Consider the following 18,515-nt stretch of genomic DNA (forward strand, 5'->3'; position numbering starts at 1 on the left):
CTGCCTCTCCATGGAAGAAATTCTTTCCTCCACGGTTTCTTTTATGTGATTTATCTCTCCTTCGAATCTCTCCTCCAAAGCATCAACTTTCTTGGCCCCCATTACAATCCGGAGTTTGTAGATTCACAAAATCTGGATTTTGGAGTAAAAAAACAGCAACTTCCTCCTTTTCTGGGCAAAAAATTGCTGCAGGAATTTGCCGAAAACAGTCCACCGGTCCCAAGACTTGCTCTTATACCAATTTGATAGGAAACACTTGTAGATCGCGAGTATTTCCTATCAATCTTCTCAAACAGTGAGAATTCTTCACAAAATCCGCACAACATCACAAAAACAGTAGATAATTTGCATTATTTGATGAAGGGAAAACAAAAAATCGCAAGATACAATTGATTCTCTATTCGAGAGCAGGATCGACCTCTCCCAAATCTCTAGACGCCGCTAGAGCCCAAAGAAAAACCTAAATCTAAGAGATATCAAATTTCAGCCAAATTCAAGATGCCCAAACCCTAGGAAAACAAACTATTTAATGCATACAAATCAAAAGGAAATCCCTAAACAATCCCTACATTCAATTTCCCTCCTAATTTTCCTCAAAATTCCTTCCTAAAACGCTCTCGTGGAATCGCGGCTTGCGCGGCATCCCGCACCGTCAAAGTTTTTCTCCGCTGTTTCGCGTGTTTTGCATCTGGGCCGGTCCCGCATGGACCGGTTGGAGCGGTCCACTGGACCGGTCTAACAGTTTTCCTTGTGACATTCTTTGTGTGATTCAAATCTTTTAAAGTGCGAGTCTCATATTAAATCAAAATTTCCAAGAATCGACTCTTTAACTTTATCTTGAGATGCATCCTTTTATCTTTTAGTACAATTTGCTGTGAAATTTGTTGTGTTTGTTTTGCTAACTTTTTTGTTAATGTGGTCTTTCCTTATTGGTTGTAGAGATGTTAGCATTGGGAAATAAGAGGCTATCTTAAAATTAGAAAGCCGTCGCAGGGTTCACAAAATTGTGCTTCCTGCTTTATTTCTTGATTTATTACTCTAGTGTGTGTTATTTTCTATGATTTACTTTTTCAAATTGCAGGTCAGAATAAACACGCGCCTTTTGTATCAACAAACAAAATTTAACCTCCTTAGGGAAGAAAGCGAGGGCTATTCCAAGCTGGTAAGGGTGGTTCTCACATGTTTTTGAGAGGTCTTAAAAAATAATTAAACGATCAATGTTTCCTAACAGTTTCATTGACTTGTGCTAATGATTTATACAATTTCAATCAAGCTATTTTCATGCCTTTCTTATTTGATCAATGCAGGATATTCTTTTGATGTAATTGATATTGATATTCATTTGAACTCTATAAAACATATGTAGTATCTCAGCTACCGATGTTGACTCTTTTTCACTATTTTTGTCTAGGCTGTACTTCTTTTCTTTAGTTGCTAATATTCGAAATTGTTTTACCGTCTTGGGCTGTTTATCAAATTTCTCTTTTAAATTTGTTTGAAAGCGTTTCTTGGATCAAATGTTAGGTCGTCTTTATTTAGTGGCGATGCTCTCTACAACAGCCCCTCTTTAAATCAGCATCCCTGCATGTGTATGTGGTGCACTTAAGACAATCTTTTACACTACAAATGCTTTGCACAAGTGTGTATTTCCTTGAAATCTCAGAAATATTGACCGAAGACTATGCTTTAGAGAGTATGCTGTATGCTAGAAACCAAAGAACCAAGTTTTCGCTCATACTGTTAAAATGGTAATGAACACAGACTGACCATATTTCACCCTTCATTAAAATGAACTTTGCTGAACACGTTTCTACCAACTTGCATTTGATTGCCAAGTATGGTCTATAAAGTCAATTCACTTAACTTGAACAGTAGAGCTCAAATTTTCTCTTATCATGTCCATTTTAATGTTATGCCCAACGATGACCTGTTAAATGTTAAATCATCTTATGCATCATGCTTGTCAAGTGTACTATTATCAACATACTATCTTAATCACAACTTAACATTCATTTCCTTATTTCATTTATTTTTAGCAAAGATATCTTATCTTAGTCTTAGAATCTGTGATGTTTAGATAACTAGGTTCATTGGCCATCACAAGATAATTGATAATATAAAACGCACACTACAGTTCATAGGGTAATGACACAGTTTGCAGGCTAGCATCATAAAATTCAATAAGCTCATCTGTTACCCAAATATTATCGCTATTGAACTAACACTCAAATCAATATCAGGAGTTTGACTATCCGTTTTCCTCCATTGGGCTCACCATGTATGCTGCCCAACTTGTATAGATCATCATCAACATATCATTTTCAGCATGTCCTACATAATATGATTTTTTTAAGCATGTTGTATTTTACATCATAGACTATTTAAATATATACTTTATGCATCTTGAATATGCTAATCAATATTATGCATTCATATGTAAATCATACGCTCCAGACGTCATACTTTTAAAATACAATTGGGGTGTGAGTTGAGCCTCGACTCATTGATGAGCTTATGTGGTTGTTTGGTTTGTTGAAAAAAGAATGCAGAATAAAATGAAATGTAATGTACAATGAATACAATATATTTGATTTGGAGTTATTTAGATGAGCTTAAAATAAATGCTAATGATTATTATTATTATTGTTTGGCTTTAAGTAAAATGAATGCAGTGTAAAATAAACAATAGTGGTTGTTGGTGGTGGTGATGGAATGCAGTGTGTGGCGTCAACTGAGTCAGTTTGCAATGTATTTGGAAATTGGTTGAAAACTGATGAGTTTAAAATGCATAAAAAATGAACTACATATTGAAAAGACCACGAAAACCGTACTTTGCATTCCTTTTTTCATCAGATAAAATATCAAAATTTTCAAATCCCCTACATGTGGAATGCTTTGCATTCCTTTTTTAAGCTAACCAAATGACCCCTATGAGTGGAGCTTCTCAAGCCACAAGCTTGAGCATGAGCACAAACTTGAGCACATTTATTAAACAAGTTTGAGTTCAATATTGTTAAGGCTCGGTTCGGCTGGAGAGTTGGCTCAACTATGATATTTAGGGTCTTGCAGTTTTAGGTTATTCTCGAGTATTCAGAGAACCCACTACCTCTATCAAATTAATCACATCCATTTGACTTCCTCCACTGCTCTCATTGATGCTTTCTCTAGTGGGATTTTTTCGAGACTTCCTTTGCTGAGCTCGTTGATCCTTATCTAGCGAGCTCCTACAATGAGTCAATGACCTCCTGTTGCAAATTCCTCTTGAGTCAAGCTCTGGAGCTTCGTTTACACCCCTAAAATACGTCATTTTAATAAAATATTAGCATATTCTTAAAACTTCAAACATTTGGTTTCAAATTGAGCGTGACTGTTTATCCATGAATGTCCGGATATAAACGTATACTTTCCAATTCGAAATCTTATAATAATTGGCATTCATTGGAGTCTAAATTACTTATAAATTTAAAAGCAAAATTCTAAAGAATACTTGTTTCATGAATCAAAGATTGAAATCTTACCCTTCTGGCGAATGAAAATTAGACAAACTTCTTTGTATCGGTCACTTTGAAACCTTTTTCTCTTACAAAGAGTCCGTGAAATGTAAAATTTTCAAATCATAAAAGTTCTAACTGAATTAAAAATTAGTATCTTATCAAACTATCGATCTACAATTGAACAAATTTCTTTGTACTGGTCACTTTGAAACCCTTTTTCTTATAAATAATCTACGAAATGTAAGATTTTCCAACTTATAACATAATTTTAAACAAAAAACATTCTTAAAATAAACTTTTACCTGAAAGCAACATTTTCTCATACAAATCTCAATGCCTACCGGTCTGGTTCGATTTGTGTGAGAAATTACTAATACCCAGAAATTTCTGAACGCAACTTTTTTCCTTTATTTTCTCCTTTTCCGGCCCTCAGCCTTGGCTTTATTCTTTGTATATTGCTCGGGGTCTATTGGGTTAAGGGATGGAAAATGGGGGCGGTGAAGTGCTTAGGTGTTTGAGTTAATATATATTAGTAGTTATTTTATTATACTTAATTTACCTTGAAGTATTCAGAACTCTCCATTGTCCATATCATGATTAGTCAAGTAGAAATTCCCTCTGACTGCTTAAGGACAATAAATTCGGCTAGAGAAAAAAATAATCCAATTAATAGTGAAGTTGAATAAATTTAGGTTAAAAATTAAATACTATATATATATATAATAACAAAATATGGAATATGAAAATGCCTGTAATTATTTTTATAGGATTTGCAAAAAATTATGGCATGCAATTTTTGGGTAATTTATGACTTTCTATCTTTATAAAAATTTGAATATTACATTTTATTTGTTTTATTCATAAGTTTTTAAAGCCACGACTATAAATATTAACTCAATGTCTTAAAGTTATGCTCTTTGTTAACATTGAGTTTTCTACATTGGATCTACCCAGTAATATGATGAAAGAGGAGAGTATCTTCCAGCTTCATTTATCATCTTGCATGTCTGATTCATCTCTCTGCCATCATTGCCGAAATTGGACTTTTTGATTATCTCTGATTTTAATTTTATAGGTTACTCTTCTTTGTCAAAATGGTGTAGATGCTGCTAACCAGACTACATCATTTGGTATAATCAGCATAATTAAGGTGAGAAAATTTACATTGTTAGCTTTCATGATGTGATTATTTCTGCCTAATATCTCTTTCAAACTTTAATGTTTGGCAGTCTTTGATTGGACACTTTGATTTGGATCCAAATCGTGTCTTTGACATTGTAAGTTGCATACTTCCTTGGCGCACCAACCTTGTTTTTTTGTAACTTTTTTTTTTGGTTTAAGCTCAAAACTTTTTTCTTACATGTTTGCTTGTTCAGCCTTCAATTAAATTTAACTGTTATATATTTTTCTATATTTGTAATAATCAATTTAATAATTGTTGTTATAATTAGTTTTATATTAGTTAGTTGTTTTTTTTATTTAGCATGCTTTGTAACTTGAAATTATGAAACTACAACAGGTCTTGGAGTGTTTTGAACTCTACCATGACAACAACATATTTTATAGTCTCATTCCTATCTTTCCTAAGGTAACTCTTCTTTCTCAATCAAATCTAAAATTATTGCTCCTTTTTGCAGTTATAATTTTTACTTTGTATGATCTATTTTGCAGTCACACGCTGCCCAAATATTGGGTTTTAAGTTTCAGTACTATCAAAGAATCGAAGTTAGCTCTCCAGTTCCTTCTGGGCTTTATCGTCTTGCTGCGTTGTTGGTAAAATCAGACTTTATTGATCTTGATAGTATGTAAGTACCATTTTCTTGTTTCATTATTTGATTTGTGGTTATTCGTAATTTTGGCATTTTATCTTTTATTTTTGCTTTATAGTTTTTAATTACTTATGTGTTCTGAATAATTCTTTGGATTTGTACCTTCAATCTTTCACGCATTAGTTTTTGTCTGTTTGAATGAATATATTTGATCAATTTAGTCATATATATGTTTTAATATCCTCTTTTCAAGATTGGGATCAAATTAACTCTCTTCATTCTCTGAAAATTTTTTGTGTGATGAGTGCTACCAAGGTTCATGCCTAGTAAATTTTTTTGTGAGGCTTCGTTGAGATAACAATAACTTTATTGGTTGTGCATTTAAGCTTGCTTTTTTTTTTTTTAAGTACATAACAATGTACAAATGTTCGAATTGCTTTGCTGATGAAATACACAATAATAGATGTCACCAAGAACAAGAAAAGAACGCTTCTTGACTCCTACAAAATAATGAAAGATGGTTTCCAAAAGGCTTTGACTGAAAACAGACGCTTCAACAACCTCGCCAACCCTTTTTTTTTTTTTTTGACTACAATGGAAAATTCTGCACTAAGGATATTGCAGATTTGCAGCATTTCTAATTTCTTAAATGAAAATGATCAAAATGGTCTCTTGACTCTTTATTAAATATCAAAATGATCTCTAACTATATTAAACGATCATTTTGTCCTTTCAACTCTTTAAAAAAGAATCAAAATCATCTCGTGGGGACCATTTTGATCTTTCATAAAGAGTTAAGAGATCATTTTGATCCTTTTCCTTTCTTAAATCTGTTTCCCTGCTGTTTTGTTCTGGTCTGCTCCAGCAAGAAAATGTCTGTGTGGACCGCCATCATCTGAAATGCTGCTGTTCAATCAGATCTTATACCCATTGTCCTTTCTGTTGCTCTCTTAAAAATTAGTGCCAGCTGCTGTTCAAACCTCATGATTGCTAGAATTCCAGTGACCTGAAACTTTTCATAAAAGAAATACTTGGTACATCATTGGTTCAAATGAAGGAATTGTCCATAGCCAAGAAGAATAGAGAAAAGAAAAAAAAAAGAAAGAACAAAATGAAATATAAAAAAAAAATTTTGGATCTCAACAATATTGCGTTTTCATCGCATATTCTTTGGTTTTCTGTTAGACCGGTCCACTGGACCGGTCCAGCCGGTCCAGGCGGGACCGGTTCACGGGCAAAATCGCAAAACAGGCGGAGATTCCGCCAGAACGAGCGGCCCGTCCGCTCATATAGAGCGTTTTAGGAAGGATTTTTGGGGGGTTTCAGAGAGAAATTTGAATGTAGGGACTGTTTAGGGAATTCCTTTTGATTTGTATGCATTAAATATATGTTTTTCCTAGGGTTTGGGCATCTTGAATTTGGGCTGAAATTTGATTTAGTTTTCTTTGGGCTCTAGCGGCGTCTAGAGATTTGGGAGAGATCGATCCTCCTCTCGAATTGAGGATCAATTGTAATCTTTGCTGTTTTCTTCTTCTACTAGTAAAATACAGTTTTTCATGACGAAATTTTCTCAGTTTTCTAACAGTTTTTTTTGCTGTTTTAACTGTTTTCCCTGCTCCGGACAGCAGTATTTCGTAGAGTTTTGCTGTAAGGTGAATAGGAAATACTTGATTTCAAGTGTTTCCTATCATTTTCTCATATCGCGCATAAAAAGGCAAAAATTTAGTTGTCAATTTTGCCTTGCTGATATCAAAGAAGTATTCTTGTGCATTATTCTAACATGCGGACGAAAATGCATGACAATAAGTACCCTTATGGTTTGTCTCAACACGCATGGGTGCGCCTTCATACATGCAATTGAAAGCTATTCATGCTTTTTCAAGCATGGGGGAGACATGTGAGATATTGCCAAAATACTGGAGACATTGAATAGGATCTACCTAGGAATGCAGAGATCTAAAAGAACTTTATGGCAGCATTAACAAACAGTCAATTTAAAGGGTAAAATGCAAATTAAAAATATAACATTTAAACCTCCTATAACTGTAAATAAATTGAAGGTGAGCAATCAAGGAGATCATGAGTAATGTAATGGGCTTGCTAAGAGCGCGAACACAAACATCTTCACCACACACATAGAATCACTTTTGATTGTTAGAGAATAATTGGACATGAATAACATAACTCCAGCCTTTTTATAGAAGAAAAAAAAGATATGATAGGGGGTCTCAATACATAAAATATAATCATATACAAGCAAAATTATAATATGTTGAAAATACAAAATATAATCTTATTTGTACGTCATTGTAACTGGAGCTGTATCACATACTTGCAAGCAAATAAATTGCAATAATTAAAACTCAAAATAAAAAGCTATCCATGCAGTTTAACGACAATGAATATATGCAATTGACTAAAATTTGATACTTTTCCAATGATGTGCAAACGTCAAATTGAAATTCAATGCTTAAAAAATTGTGTAAGTGTCATATAAGTGAACCAAAAAGTGTACAAATATATCATGCAAGTGTTTTAAAAATCTTACATGTATAAGAAAGTACATCCCTATCATTGAAAGTAGAATCATTTTCTTGTGCTTCAACAAATGTGAAAAACACTCAAACTTCATGTCAAAGAATGCTTTGCAGACTAAAATAAAATGAATATAAATTATTCAACTCCAAAAATTGTGCAAAATTTATTGAAGGATGTGCAAGTATTTTGAAAATTCATTTTTAGAATTCAAACTCAGAACATCAAGATCTATTTTTTTTAAACACTAATTATTCAAACAATCTCTCCTAAATGGTAGCCGTGTTTAAAGTGAATTTCAACGAGAGGAAATCCGATTTTTAAAATGTTAAATCCCGATGCAATTCTTTTCAGGTTCAAATTAAGACAAAAATGCAAAAATTCTCAAGAAAATTGCAAAATAAAAAATATCCAAGCCAAAATGATCAATCTAAATTTAAAGCAACAATCCATCCACCTTAAGCAATGATTTGTTGAGAGTAATAAGTTTATGATAAGCCTAAATTCACAAAAGCTAATATTGTATTAAGCGTATAACTATTATCATTTTCAAAATATCTCACAACTTTAAGGATTTTGCACATGTTCTCTAGCTGGATAGTTTTTCCGCAAATGACACTTATGATCGGAGATCTCTAATCAGTGTATTTCGCAACAAGATGTCACAATTAAATTGCTGTCACGAGCAAAGTCAAATGTTCCTCAATGGTCTAGCCCCCTTGAGTTATGAATCATAGTGTACTTGATAAGACATTCTTTTGTCTGCTAAGGTTGACTTCCAATAATCTTCTTAGAAAACCATCCACCCCATTACTATAAGAGCATTTGGACGATACAATCTATGACTTTTGGTAAGTTCCCTTTGGTTTTGTTGGGTTGGTTAGGGGTGTAAATGAGTCGAGCCGAGTTCGAGTCATGCCTAACTTGATCTTGGCTCGTCGGCCAAATCGCGAGCTCGAGCTTGGCTAGTGTTAATAAAGATAGACTCGCGAGGTTGCTATTGCCACAGGAAGAATGGTTGGTGATCACCGCGTCGAATAAGAAGAATGGAGCTACTATTGTTGCAACTTTTTCTCCAGATAAGATGGCTTGAACAAAAGCATGTTGGCGAAATTAATGAAAGCTGCAACTCATGCAGCTTTATTAACTCGTCTACTTAAAAGAGACAACTTTAATTTTGTAGCTTTTTGGAGTAAACAGTGAAAATATTATTATTATTTTTTAAAAATTTCTAATAGCTAATTCGAGCCAGCTTGCGAGCTCATAAGTCGAGCCTCGTCAAACTCTAACTCAAGCTTGAGGCTTGATAAGCTCTGCTTGTGAGCTCCTTATTGAGTCGAGTTCGAATAGGCTCACGAGTTGACTCGGCTTATTTACAACCCTTGGGCCAGTTATCTTCGTTGACTAAATAAACCATTATCCAAGACAATTTGGGATGATGGAATCACAAGCTCTTGATTGGTTTCACCATTATTTCCCAGCCATTGGCATCAAACTAAAGTCAGTAAATTTTCCTATCCTAAAATCTAAAATTGATTCTATTATAGGCTTAGCATTTAGCATTTAATGACAAGCCTTAATCAAATGTTTTCTCTCCACATTGATTGGAGTAATAAACCATAGGGGCTTGCACCTATGAGAAATATGAAACCAAATCTTAAACTCTTCGCAAAATGAAGGTAAAATCTCTTGGTGCTATTTTATCAGTAATCTAATATTCCTTTAAAATTTTGACATGGGCACTCAACTCTCTTAAGAAGAGTAGGGCATGAATTTTTGAAGCCCCAAATATTATGATGTTGGAATATAATTTGTTATGATTACAAAGGTCCTATGATCTAACATTTGTTCTTCTTACTTGAGAAAATTTTGAATGCCCTAAGATCATGATTTCGGCTGTGATATTATCCTATGCTAAAATAGGATTTCTTTTTTTTTTAATAGATAATCCTTCAAATACCATGTTAAAAACAGAAAAAAAAAAGAATGTTGTGATATGATCCTATGTTAGTGCTATTAACGATATCCTAAACGTTCTTTATGATGAAATACTAGATGACTTATATTGAAAATTACACCGGTTGATTATATTATGTAGCATGTTGTGTTGATAATTATTTTCATTTTGTTTGAATTATGAAGATTATGCTTTCGGCTAGCATTCTTTGTTATAGACCATTTATTTCATGATATTAATGATTTTATGATACACTGTTAGACAGATTTATCCTCTTACCTAGGAGTATTTTGTATGTTGAAATTATCTATTAAATTGTTACATATTATTAATCTCACTTAATTCACTAATTCTTGTTTCATCCTTATAGAGGAAGACTATTTTCTTTCATTTATGAAACAATTCTATCAGAGTTTTTTTAGGTCTCATTTGATTTCTTTTGTTGATAGAAATCCGTTTTAGAAATTATTTCATTTTCTCTATTTGTGTGGAAATGATGTTATCACTATAAAGAGATTTTGAAGGGAGTTTTTACCCTAAAATTTTGTTAATTTTGCTTTATCTGATCTGCATTATTATTTTAACTCTCAATGATTTTAAGTACATAATTGCTGTATGGTCCATCCCGCTGTTTGTTTTTCTCAATATATGCAGATGCTTGCCTGTGTGTGCTCAGGGCTGTTAGTCTGCACGTTTTTTCTTAAGTCCAATATCCCTCCGCTTTCTAATATAATTTCAGACCAGTTATTTGATTGTACGTTTGTTGATTTTTAGTTAGTCTTTTTTTGTTTATTTAATCGTATTTATTATTACTTTCAGATGTGCCCACTTACTTCCGAAGGATGAGGAGGCATTTGAGCATTATGATGCACTCATCGCAAAGCGGTTTGAAGAAGTTTGTTCTTTCTTCTTATGTAGTTTTATTTCTAAAAGTTTTGGTTTCCTGCTAGATGTTTGAAGAAATTATTTCATCATTCTTTCTTGTTATGATGCGATCAAAAAATATAGGGGACCCTATATTTTTTTACACAAAAATAAAAATTGACTTCCTATAAAAAATAAGACACAAAATACCTCAAAAGAAGAGGTAACTTAAATAAGACTAAGCAGCGGAAATTAAAACTACAATCGTTGATTTTAATAACTTAAACTCTTACAAACGACTCCAAATAAAATAAAACGACACACCCTAAAGTTGCTGCACTTGGAAGAAAGATACAGGTGGAGTGGCACTTGCGGAGAGACGAAAGAGGTTAGAAGCCCGAGAAGAAAGGTTGGAAAGAGCCCTCAGGATTTCCGGAGTGGATGAGGAAGAAGGGTGGAAAGAGCTCGCAGGATTTCCAAAGCAAACCCGCAGGTTATAGCTTTTCAAAAAATAACATTTCATAACATAACTTCAAACATTACAAATCCTCCATATATATAGGTATGAAAGGGAATACAAAGAGACACTAACATTAATTATCACAAGAACCTAAACATCACAAGCATTAATCCCAAATGCTTTTCACGGAAAACACAACCCAAGCCAAGGAACCGAAGAGGAAACCGCGGGAGCCAAGGAGGCCGCACGGTTCCAAGGAGTCACGGTCACGGAAAGGAGCCTAGGCACGAAAATCCAGCAGCCGGCCGGAGATCCAAGAAGCAAGGCACGGGAAACGGCAGCCCAAGGGAGGAAGCCAAGGAGCCACCGCATGGGAAAAGACATTTCTTGGAATTCCAAAGGCCGGTTTGGAATTCCAAGAGACAACAATAATTAAAAACCTAAAAAGCATAAAAATACATTTAATAAAAAGATAACTATGAGCTAAAATTATAGCTAATAATGAGCTAACCCTTAGTTCAATAAATGAACTAAAGACTAGCTCATAAATGAGCTAAAATTTCAGCTCAATTTTGATTGAGCTAGTAGACTCAAGGGAAGCCAAAATTCATATTATTTTGGATATGGGTTGACCCCCCCTTGTCTACATTATGTTCCCAGCTATAGCGTATTCTATAGGGAATTATTTTTAAATTCTCCAAGGGCTAGGTCATTACTTATTAAAAGACTTACTGATTAGGCATTCGGTAATGCAGTGGGCATCGTGCTGTTGATTTTGGATGCAAGCTACAACATGTATAATTTGGCCAGGGAAAATTTTGATGATTGGTCACTGTTACAGCCCATGCTTGTGGTTATTGATCACTGGCACAGTACTAGCATCTCAATGTCATCCATCCATTTTTCTTTAAATTATCTACATAATTTAACAAAAATAGTTATAATCGAAACCCGCAGTTGGGGATAAGCACAGAAACCAAAACTTTATAAATAGAAATTCACCTAATTCTTCAAAACTCATTGCCAATGGATAAAGAAGTCCCTTAAGATATCAACAGCAAAACTAGATTGAACATGTTATAACAAATTTGGTATACTGCCCAAGCATCCCGCATATGTTCTGTACTTGATTCATAACAATGAAGTTTTTCTTCTGCTTCCCATATGTTAGCTGTCAAATGTCTTATTTCTCAGTGAAATACTAGGAAAGAAGAGGAAGTTGCAGTTAGAAAGTCATTGTAACAAACGCTGTTGGAGTGTATTTTTTATATAGGAAGAATCTTTTTTTATCATTGTCCAATTGTTCTTGATTTGTCTAATTGTATCAACAAAGGAATGGAATCCATGACGCCAACTAGGGGTTTGCTTTGTAATAAAGGGTGGAAACGTACTAGCCTCTCTTACGTGCATGGTTAAAGAAATCCAGCTAGTGGCATAGGTCATCAGAGGACTACCTTTCAATTGTCTTTCCTTTTTGCTTACCTTCTCAGCCTTTGTGCCACCTTAACACTTAGATGAAATTGTATTTATCATCATAGATTAATAAATACAATTTCATCTCTATGATCAATACAATAATAAATTTCTTCTAAGCCTTTGTGCCACCTTCAAAAGCTGCCATTTCTTTTATAATACCCTTCTCAAATATGACTGATGTTAAATGAATGAATTCAGTTACGCCTTTATACCTCTTTTGATTAATTTCCTTCCATCTGAATACCTTTATATCCCTTGGTTGCATCCCATTAGAAGGGACTGAGAAGGAATATGCAGGCTGCAATACTTTCCCATCCCCACTCTTTAGATCTAACTCCCACTTGACTTGTCTTCTGAATTATTACACTTAAATCTGTTTTATGTTCCATCCATACAGAAAGTTCCCATTATGACTTTTGCAGGTTATGCTTGATTTATGCTCATTTTGTTAAGATGCTTATCCTTTTGTAAACCCCGTTTTCAGGTTGTGGAGATACTCTTTCATTTAATATGTTGCATCAAAATGTTATCAATGGCTTTCATTATTTGTTGGAATTCCTTCTGGGGGTTTTTGTTTAGCCTTCATAACCAATTGGTCTCTCCACTGGCTCATCTGGTGGAGTCCAATGCCTCCCAATCAACTTTTTCATTTATTTCAATCATCTACCTTTTTCATAAATATTTTTCATCAACATAAAGATGAGATTAATACTCTAAAATTTTTAGAGGAGGTGGTATTAGTTGTGTACAGCTTTCAAGTGATCGTTGATGACGGCTACGATGGTGGTGTTTGCGGTGAAGGCAATGAACTAGAGGTCGAGACAGTCGAGTGAAAGTTCCTGCGGCTCAAGGGTGCATTAAGGCGTGATTTATTTGGGGCTTAGTTTATGATTTAAGCAAGTTTTAAAACAATAATATAAATAGGGTGAGGCGTAAGCCTCACACCAACGAGGCGAGTCCAAACTCAAGGCAAGCCTTGGCTAAGTTGAGATGCAAGCCTCATAAAAAAAGCTCGAGATGCTTTTCAATGGAATTTTATTGAGGCGGGCCTCATATTACACAATTTTAAATAATGTTTTGAGGTGACTGAGGAGGTTACAACTGGATTATGATTTTTTTTTTAGATTTTGAAGGAAGTTTTTTTTTTTTGTCAGCCTATATTTTTGGGAACATTTTTTTTTGTTTCATCGCATTACTGTAAAGCTCTAAAATTTTGGGAATTTATTTCAGGCAAACAAAATTGGTAAAATAAATTTAGCTGCTACTGGAAAAGATCTCATGGAAGATGAGAAGCAAGATGTTACAGTCGATTTGTTTACCGCACTGGACATGGAGAGTGAAGCTGTTATGGAGCATGCTGCTGAGGTCGAAAATAACCAGAGTTTTGGTCTTCTCATTGGTTTTCTTTCAATAGATGACTGGTATGCTTTGCTGGAAAGTTATATTCATACTGAATTTGGCTCAAATGCTGTTGATTGCAACATTGAGATCGATTGCATATCTGCTAGTGTTTGGTTTTATGATTGATGGAACTTGTTAATTTTATACTTTGTTGTGGATGTATTTCCTCGTCATTTTTTTTTTCTTGTATTTATAAAGCATAGACTAATCTTGTGTGCTCAATGGATGCGTAAGTGTCTTATGGTCATATTTGAAAGCATGTTATATTAAGGAATATAATGCTGTGTATCATGTGTGTGTTAATGGGCTTTGGTATGAGGGTGTGGTGTGCTAGTTTTAGCTCCAGGATGTGACATTGGCAATTAAAAAATGGCTGAAAGAAAGAAAGAGAGATGGGCCGGTCAAATCCAGCTTTAAATCTCATTGGCGTCCTCATTGCACCAATTCCTGACATCCACTACTTCCACAAGCGCTTCTTATGAGCTCACAAAATTAAAGTTTTCACAAGGTATACAGGATTTTGGGAATAGGACCATCAAGCAATATGGCTAGAATGCTTTAGGATTTGTAGTCAATAGTTTAAGATAAATTTTGAGGCATATTGATATTTAGGCCCCCTCATTTATCGTGCATAATAATGGATTGTGGTCATATTTGATCACGTTCATATGTACGCCTTAGTAGTAAATCAACTCTATATTATTAAGCATTCTATTTACTTAAAAATATATGTACATTGTAATAGCTGTTTTAATTATTTATATTACTGTGAGGTGTAATATTAGGGATTTTTGTTACTATAATAAGAGGACTATTTAATTTAATTAATAAATATGCATACCAATATTTTAATGTGGTTGGTATATAATAGTTTAATTCACTAGTTTCTTATAATATTGTCTCTTATAATATTGTCAAAATTGTTGATGTAACTAAAATTTCATCATTTACTTTTATAAATTTTGCTCGCTAATTTATAACATTTATCCATATATATTTGTATGCATGTCAAATTTTTTATTTTGCAAGCTATTGAAATTACATTATTTTAGCTTCCCGTTTTTATATCACATGGCATACATGATATTGTTGTATTTAAAAAAGAATTAATGAGCCTAGGGGAAGAAAAGAAAACGAAAACAAAGATGCGGTGTTCTTTTTTTGGTAGTTGGTTAAGTGAACCCTTGTACTTGCTTCGAGTTATTTTACCATCTTATGCTTTATGTTTCATCTGGGTACGAGAGGGGACTTGAGGATGAGGGGCATCCTTTGTGTGGGGTCATGATCTTACATTTGTAAGTTTTAATTGCAAAACAATAAAAATGATTATACCACAAACTAGCAAATGGTTTAGCCAGCTTGAATCTGAAGAAAAAAAAAAAGAATTTCTTTGAACTGTAAATTAAAAATCAAGTAAGGCACCTGCTTAATTTGTTACTGTATGTTCTTGATGATTTGGATTCTAATCGTGGTTCTCTTTTTCTCTGGGGTTGTTGATGGGAACATCAGCAGCGATTTTGACACATTTACCTTCAGGAGATGCCGGAGATCGATGGCCACGATCATGATTTGTATTTTCATCATTTTATGTAGTAGTTTATTTTTTATTTTATGTTTTTCCATTTTTACCCTTATGGGTATTTGGTAGTTATTGTAGCCCAAGGGGCATTTTAGTACTTTACTTTCTTTGTCATTTTGATGCCTATTTATATGGCCCTATTCTCATGTAAGAGTTAGTTTTGATGAATGAAAATATTTGCCACTTATGATCTCTTTGTGAGTTCACCCTCCTCGATCTCTTAGTGAGTTCACGGGAGAAGCTAGATCTCTTTGTGAGTTCTAGATCTTCTTGTTCTACCATTTTTCTTCCTTTATCTCTTGTGATCGATTCGTAATTGTGTGGAGAATTCGGTTTTGAAGATCAAAGAGGTGAGTGGAATCATAGCAAAACAAATCTTCAAATTTTCACCTCCTCCCTTCCCCTCATCCTTTGCCGCCGCCTCCCATTAGAGCCGCCCAGGCCGCCGGCCTATAAAGCCCCTCCCACCGGCCGGCAATCCACCCAGCAGCCCGCCGGCCACCCTTGGAGCCCCTTGCCGCCGGCCCCCCTCTGGCCCTCCTCTCCGAATTTTGAATTTCCCTCCCTTAATGACTTTCCTAATTAAGCCAAATTAAATTAGGAAATTAATTAAGATGAATTACAATTTTTGAAATTCAAATTCCCTCTTAATTTATTTGAATTGGGGAGTTACATAAGACAATCAAATTCTGAAATTAATATCGGATTTTGATTAATTTCTAGTGGTCCCCACTTGCTTAATTTCTAACCCCTTTTATTTCTCTCTACATGGCCGGCCATACATAGATGCCAAATCCTCTCACCTGCTATTAATTCCAATCTAATTAATCCCTTATTTTCTCTGAAAACCGCTGGCCCCTCATGGAATTAATTGGAATTCCCACAAGACAGCCGCCTCCTTCTTCTTCTCTCTCTCCCTCTCAATTCCCCTTGCTCCTAAGCTTAGAATCCTGAGATTTCTCTCAGATTTTGGCTGTCCTGCACCGTTGGAAGGCTGAATTTGCTGCCAGAATTCCTGTTTGCAGTTTTTTCTCCCTGCTGTCCTCATATTTCAGCATACAGCTTGCTGTCCCCTTATACCAGCAAAGATATCCTGCTGTCCAGCACTTTGGAAGACCACCGACAGATATATGGGCTACCTAATGGACTACACTTTGGCACCATTTGTCTTTGGGTAAACTCTTCCCCGACTCTTTTCTCTTCGAAGTGTTTCTCAATTGTGGTCTAGTAAATTCATGACGCTCATGTTAATGCTTCTCCGCTAAAGCTTAGTGAATTAGAGAGTTGAGTGAGTAGACACTTCTAGTGATTAATCTTATTGTTAGTCTAGGGATATTTGTGGAAAACCATTCATGTACGCAACGTTAGATTGACTTGATTGTTATATGATCTTAACTCTTACGCAAGTGATTCAACCGTAAGCTTGTTTTTCCGATCTTAATGTTTTATCTCGTCGTTCAAATCATTATAAAGATATAATTATTTGTTCTCTCTAAAATTAAGCGTGCAAATTCATTATGAAACTCATCTTCGCATGTATGTTTCACACCATCTTGGTATCAGAGCATGGCTAGCATGCTTGACTTATGCTAGATGCATCCTAGGGTCTAGCCTCTAATTGTAGTTTGAAATTTACATGCATATCAATGCGTAGATAGGACATTTTCACTGTTTTCGCTGCTGTAGTCGTAATTCCTGCATGCATACATTAAGGTTTGAGACATTCTAGGTAGTGTAAGAGTGCTGCCTTTAAACCCACTTTGCTTCTACTTGTTTAGGACAATCACAACCTTAAGTATAACCACTGTCCTCACTGTTCCTGCTGCATTTACCCATCATTTAGCGAACTTTAAGTCCTTGTTTAGGTGTTGTCCACTCTCTCGGATCTTTCCCTAACACCTAGACAGCTTAGGCACTAAACCCCTCTTCCTGTCTACTTAATTCCTGCACTGTTCAATCACCGTTTGGGAAAATTTAGGACTCTTTCACTTGCTGTCCACATCCTAAAATCCTTCCTAAGCACTTAGATAACTTTATGCCTTGTCTTAGTTTGCTGTCCAAACTATCTTCACCCCCTGTAGTGAGTCTAAGTGAGCCTAACTTAGAGTCTAGATGACGTCCCTTACACCCACTCATCTTTGAGTTTCACTTGACCCTTTTCAATGGATCCGATAAGACTCCAAAAGAGTTTAGATGACATCGTTAACCTAGTGGGCAATATGACTAGAATTATGACGGAGAAACCCGTTGACTATCCCCACTCTAATTACAGGCCCCACTCAGCTTATCACCCGAGACCTGAGCCTAAGCCTCCACGACCTCACTTAGAGTCACCCTATCGTCTGCCAACCTTTGATGGTTCCTCGGATCCTTACCACTTTAGGGAATGGGCTAGACAACTAGATGACTATTTTGAATCATGTCATATCCCTGAATCCCACCAGGTTAGCATCGTTAAGTCTCACCTTAAAGGTCGAGCTCTTCAATTTTGGGCAAGATTGGAAGATCATAAAGAGTCTCGCGGTGAGTACCCTACGTGGAAAGACATGAGGCGAGAACTTAATTTAAAATACCGACCCTCGACCAGAGACCACTATCTAGAGCCCCACCCTACCTCTTCTGTTGGATCAAACCATGGACATTACTGTGGTCGAGACCACCCATCCTTTAGTAACGACAGGGTTGCTGCCCCACCCTGTAGGTCTTCACTCAGTCTTGGTGACCGACCCTTTAGTGGGTCTTCTGTTGGTTTGAGCCCCTATGATTCCCCATTTGGGCTAAGTTCTAGCCACCTCAGTCAACCTTCAGCCTCTCCAGTCCTTGACCCTGCAAGTGTAATTCTGATCGAGAAATGAATTAACAAGAAAACGCCCTCTGGATCTAAAACGGAGTGCATCCATTTCGTGGATGCTAATGATATCACTAATAACGAAGAATTCTTTGAGGATGAAACTAAAGAGATTGAATCAGACTCCCTGAA

General features: G+C 35.2%; 1 protein-coding gene across 1 annotated transcript in view; it reads left to right on the forward strand.

Annotated features, from left to right (window-relative positions):
• Window positions 1-18,515, forward strand: part of LOC110110464 (THO complex subunit 2) — a 67,611-nt gene that overhangs the window by 18,898 nt on the left and 30,198 nt on the right. The window contains exons 6-12 of the mRNA XM_028700204.1: window positions 1,082-1,162; window positions 4,570-4,644; window positions 4,724-4,771; window positions 5,014-5,082; window positions 5,166-5,299; window positions 10,575-10,650; window positions 13,786-13,976. Coding sequence (XP_028556037.1) covers window positions 1,082-1,162; window positions 4,570-4,644; window positions 4,724-4,771; window positions 5,014-5,082; window positions 5,166-5,299; window positions 10,575-10,650; window positions 13,786-13,976 — 674 coding nt within the window. The remainder of the gene's footprint in view (window positions 1-1,081; window positions 1,163-4,569; window positions 4,645-4,723; window positions 4,772-5,013; window positions 5,083-5,165; window positions 5,300-10,574; window positions 10,651-13,785; window positions 13,977-18,515) is intronic.

This window comes from Dendrobium catenatum, unplaced genomic scaffold, assembly GCF_001605985.2.
Source record: "Dendrobium catenatum unplaced genomic scaffold, ASM160598v2 fragScaff_scaffold_1470, whole genome shotgun sequence".
In the NCBI taxonomy this organism is placed as follows: domain Eukaryota; kingdom Viridiplantae; phylum Streptophyta; class Magnoliopsida; order Asparagales; family Orchidaceae; genus Dendrobium; species Dendrobium catenatum.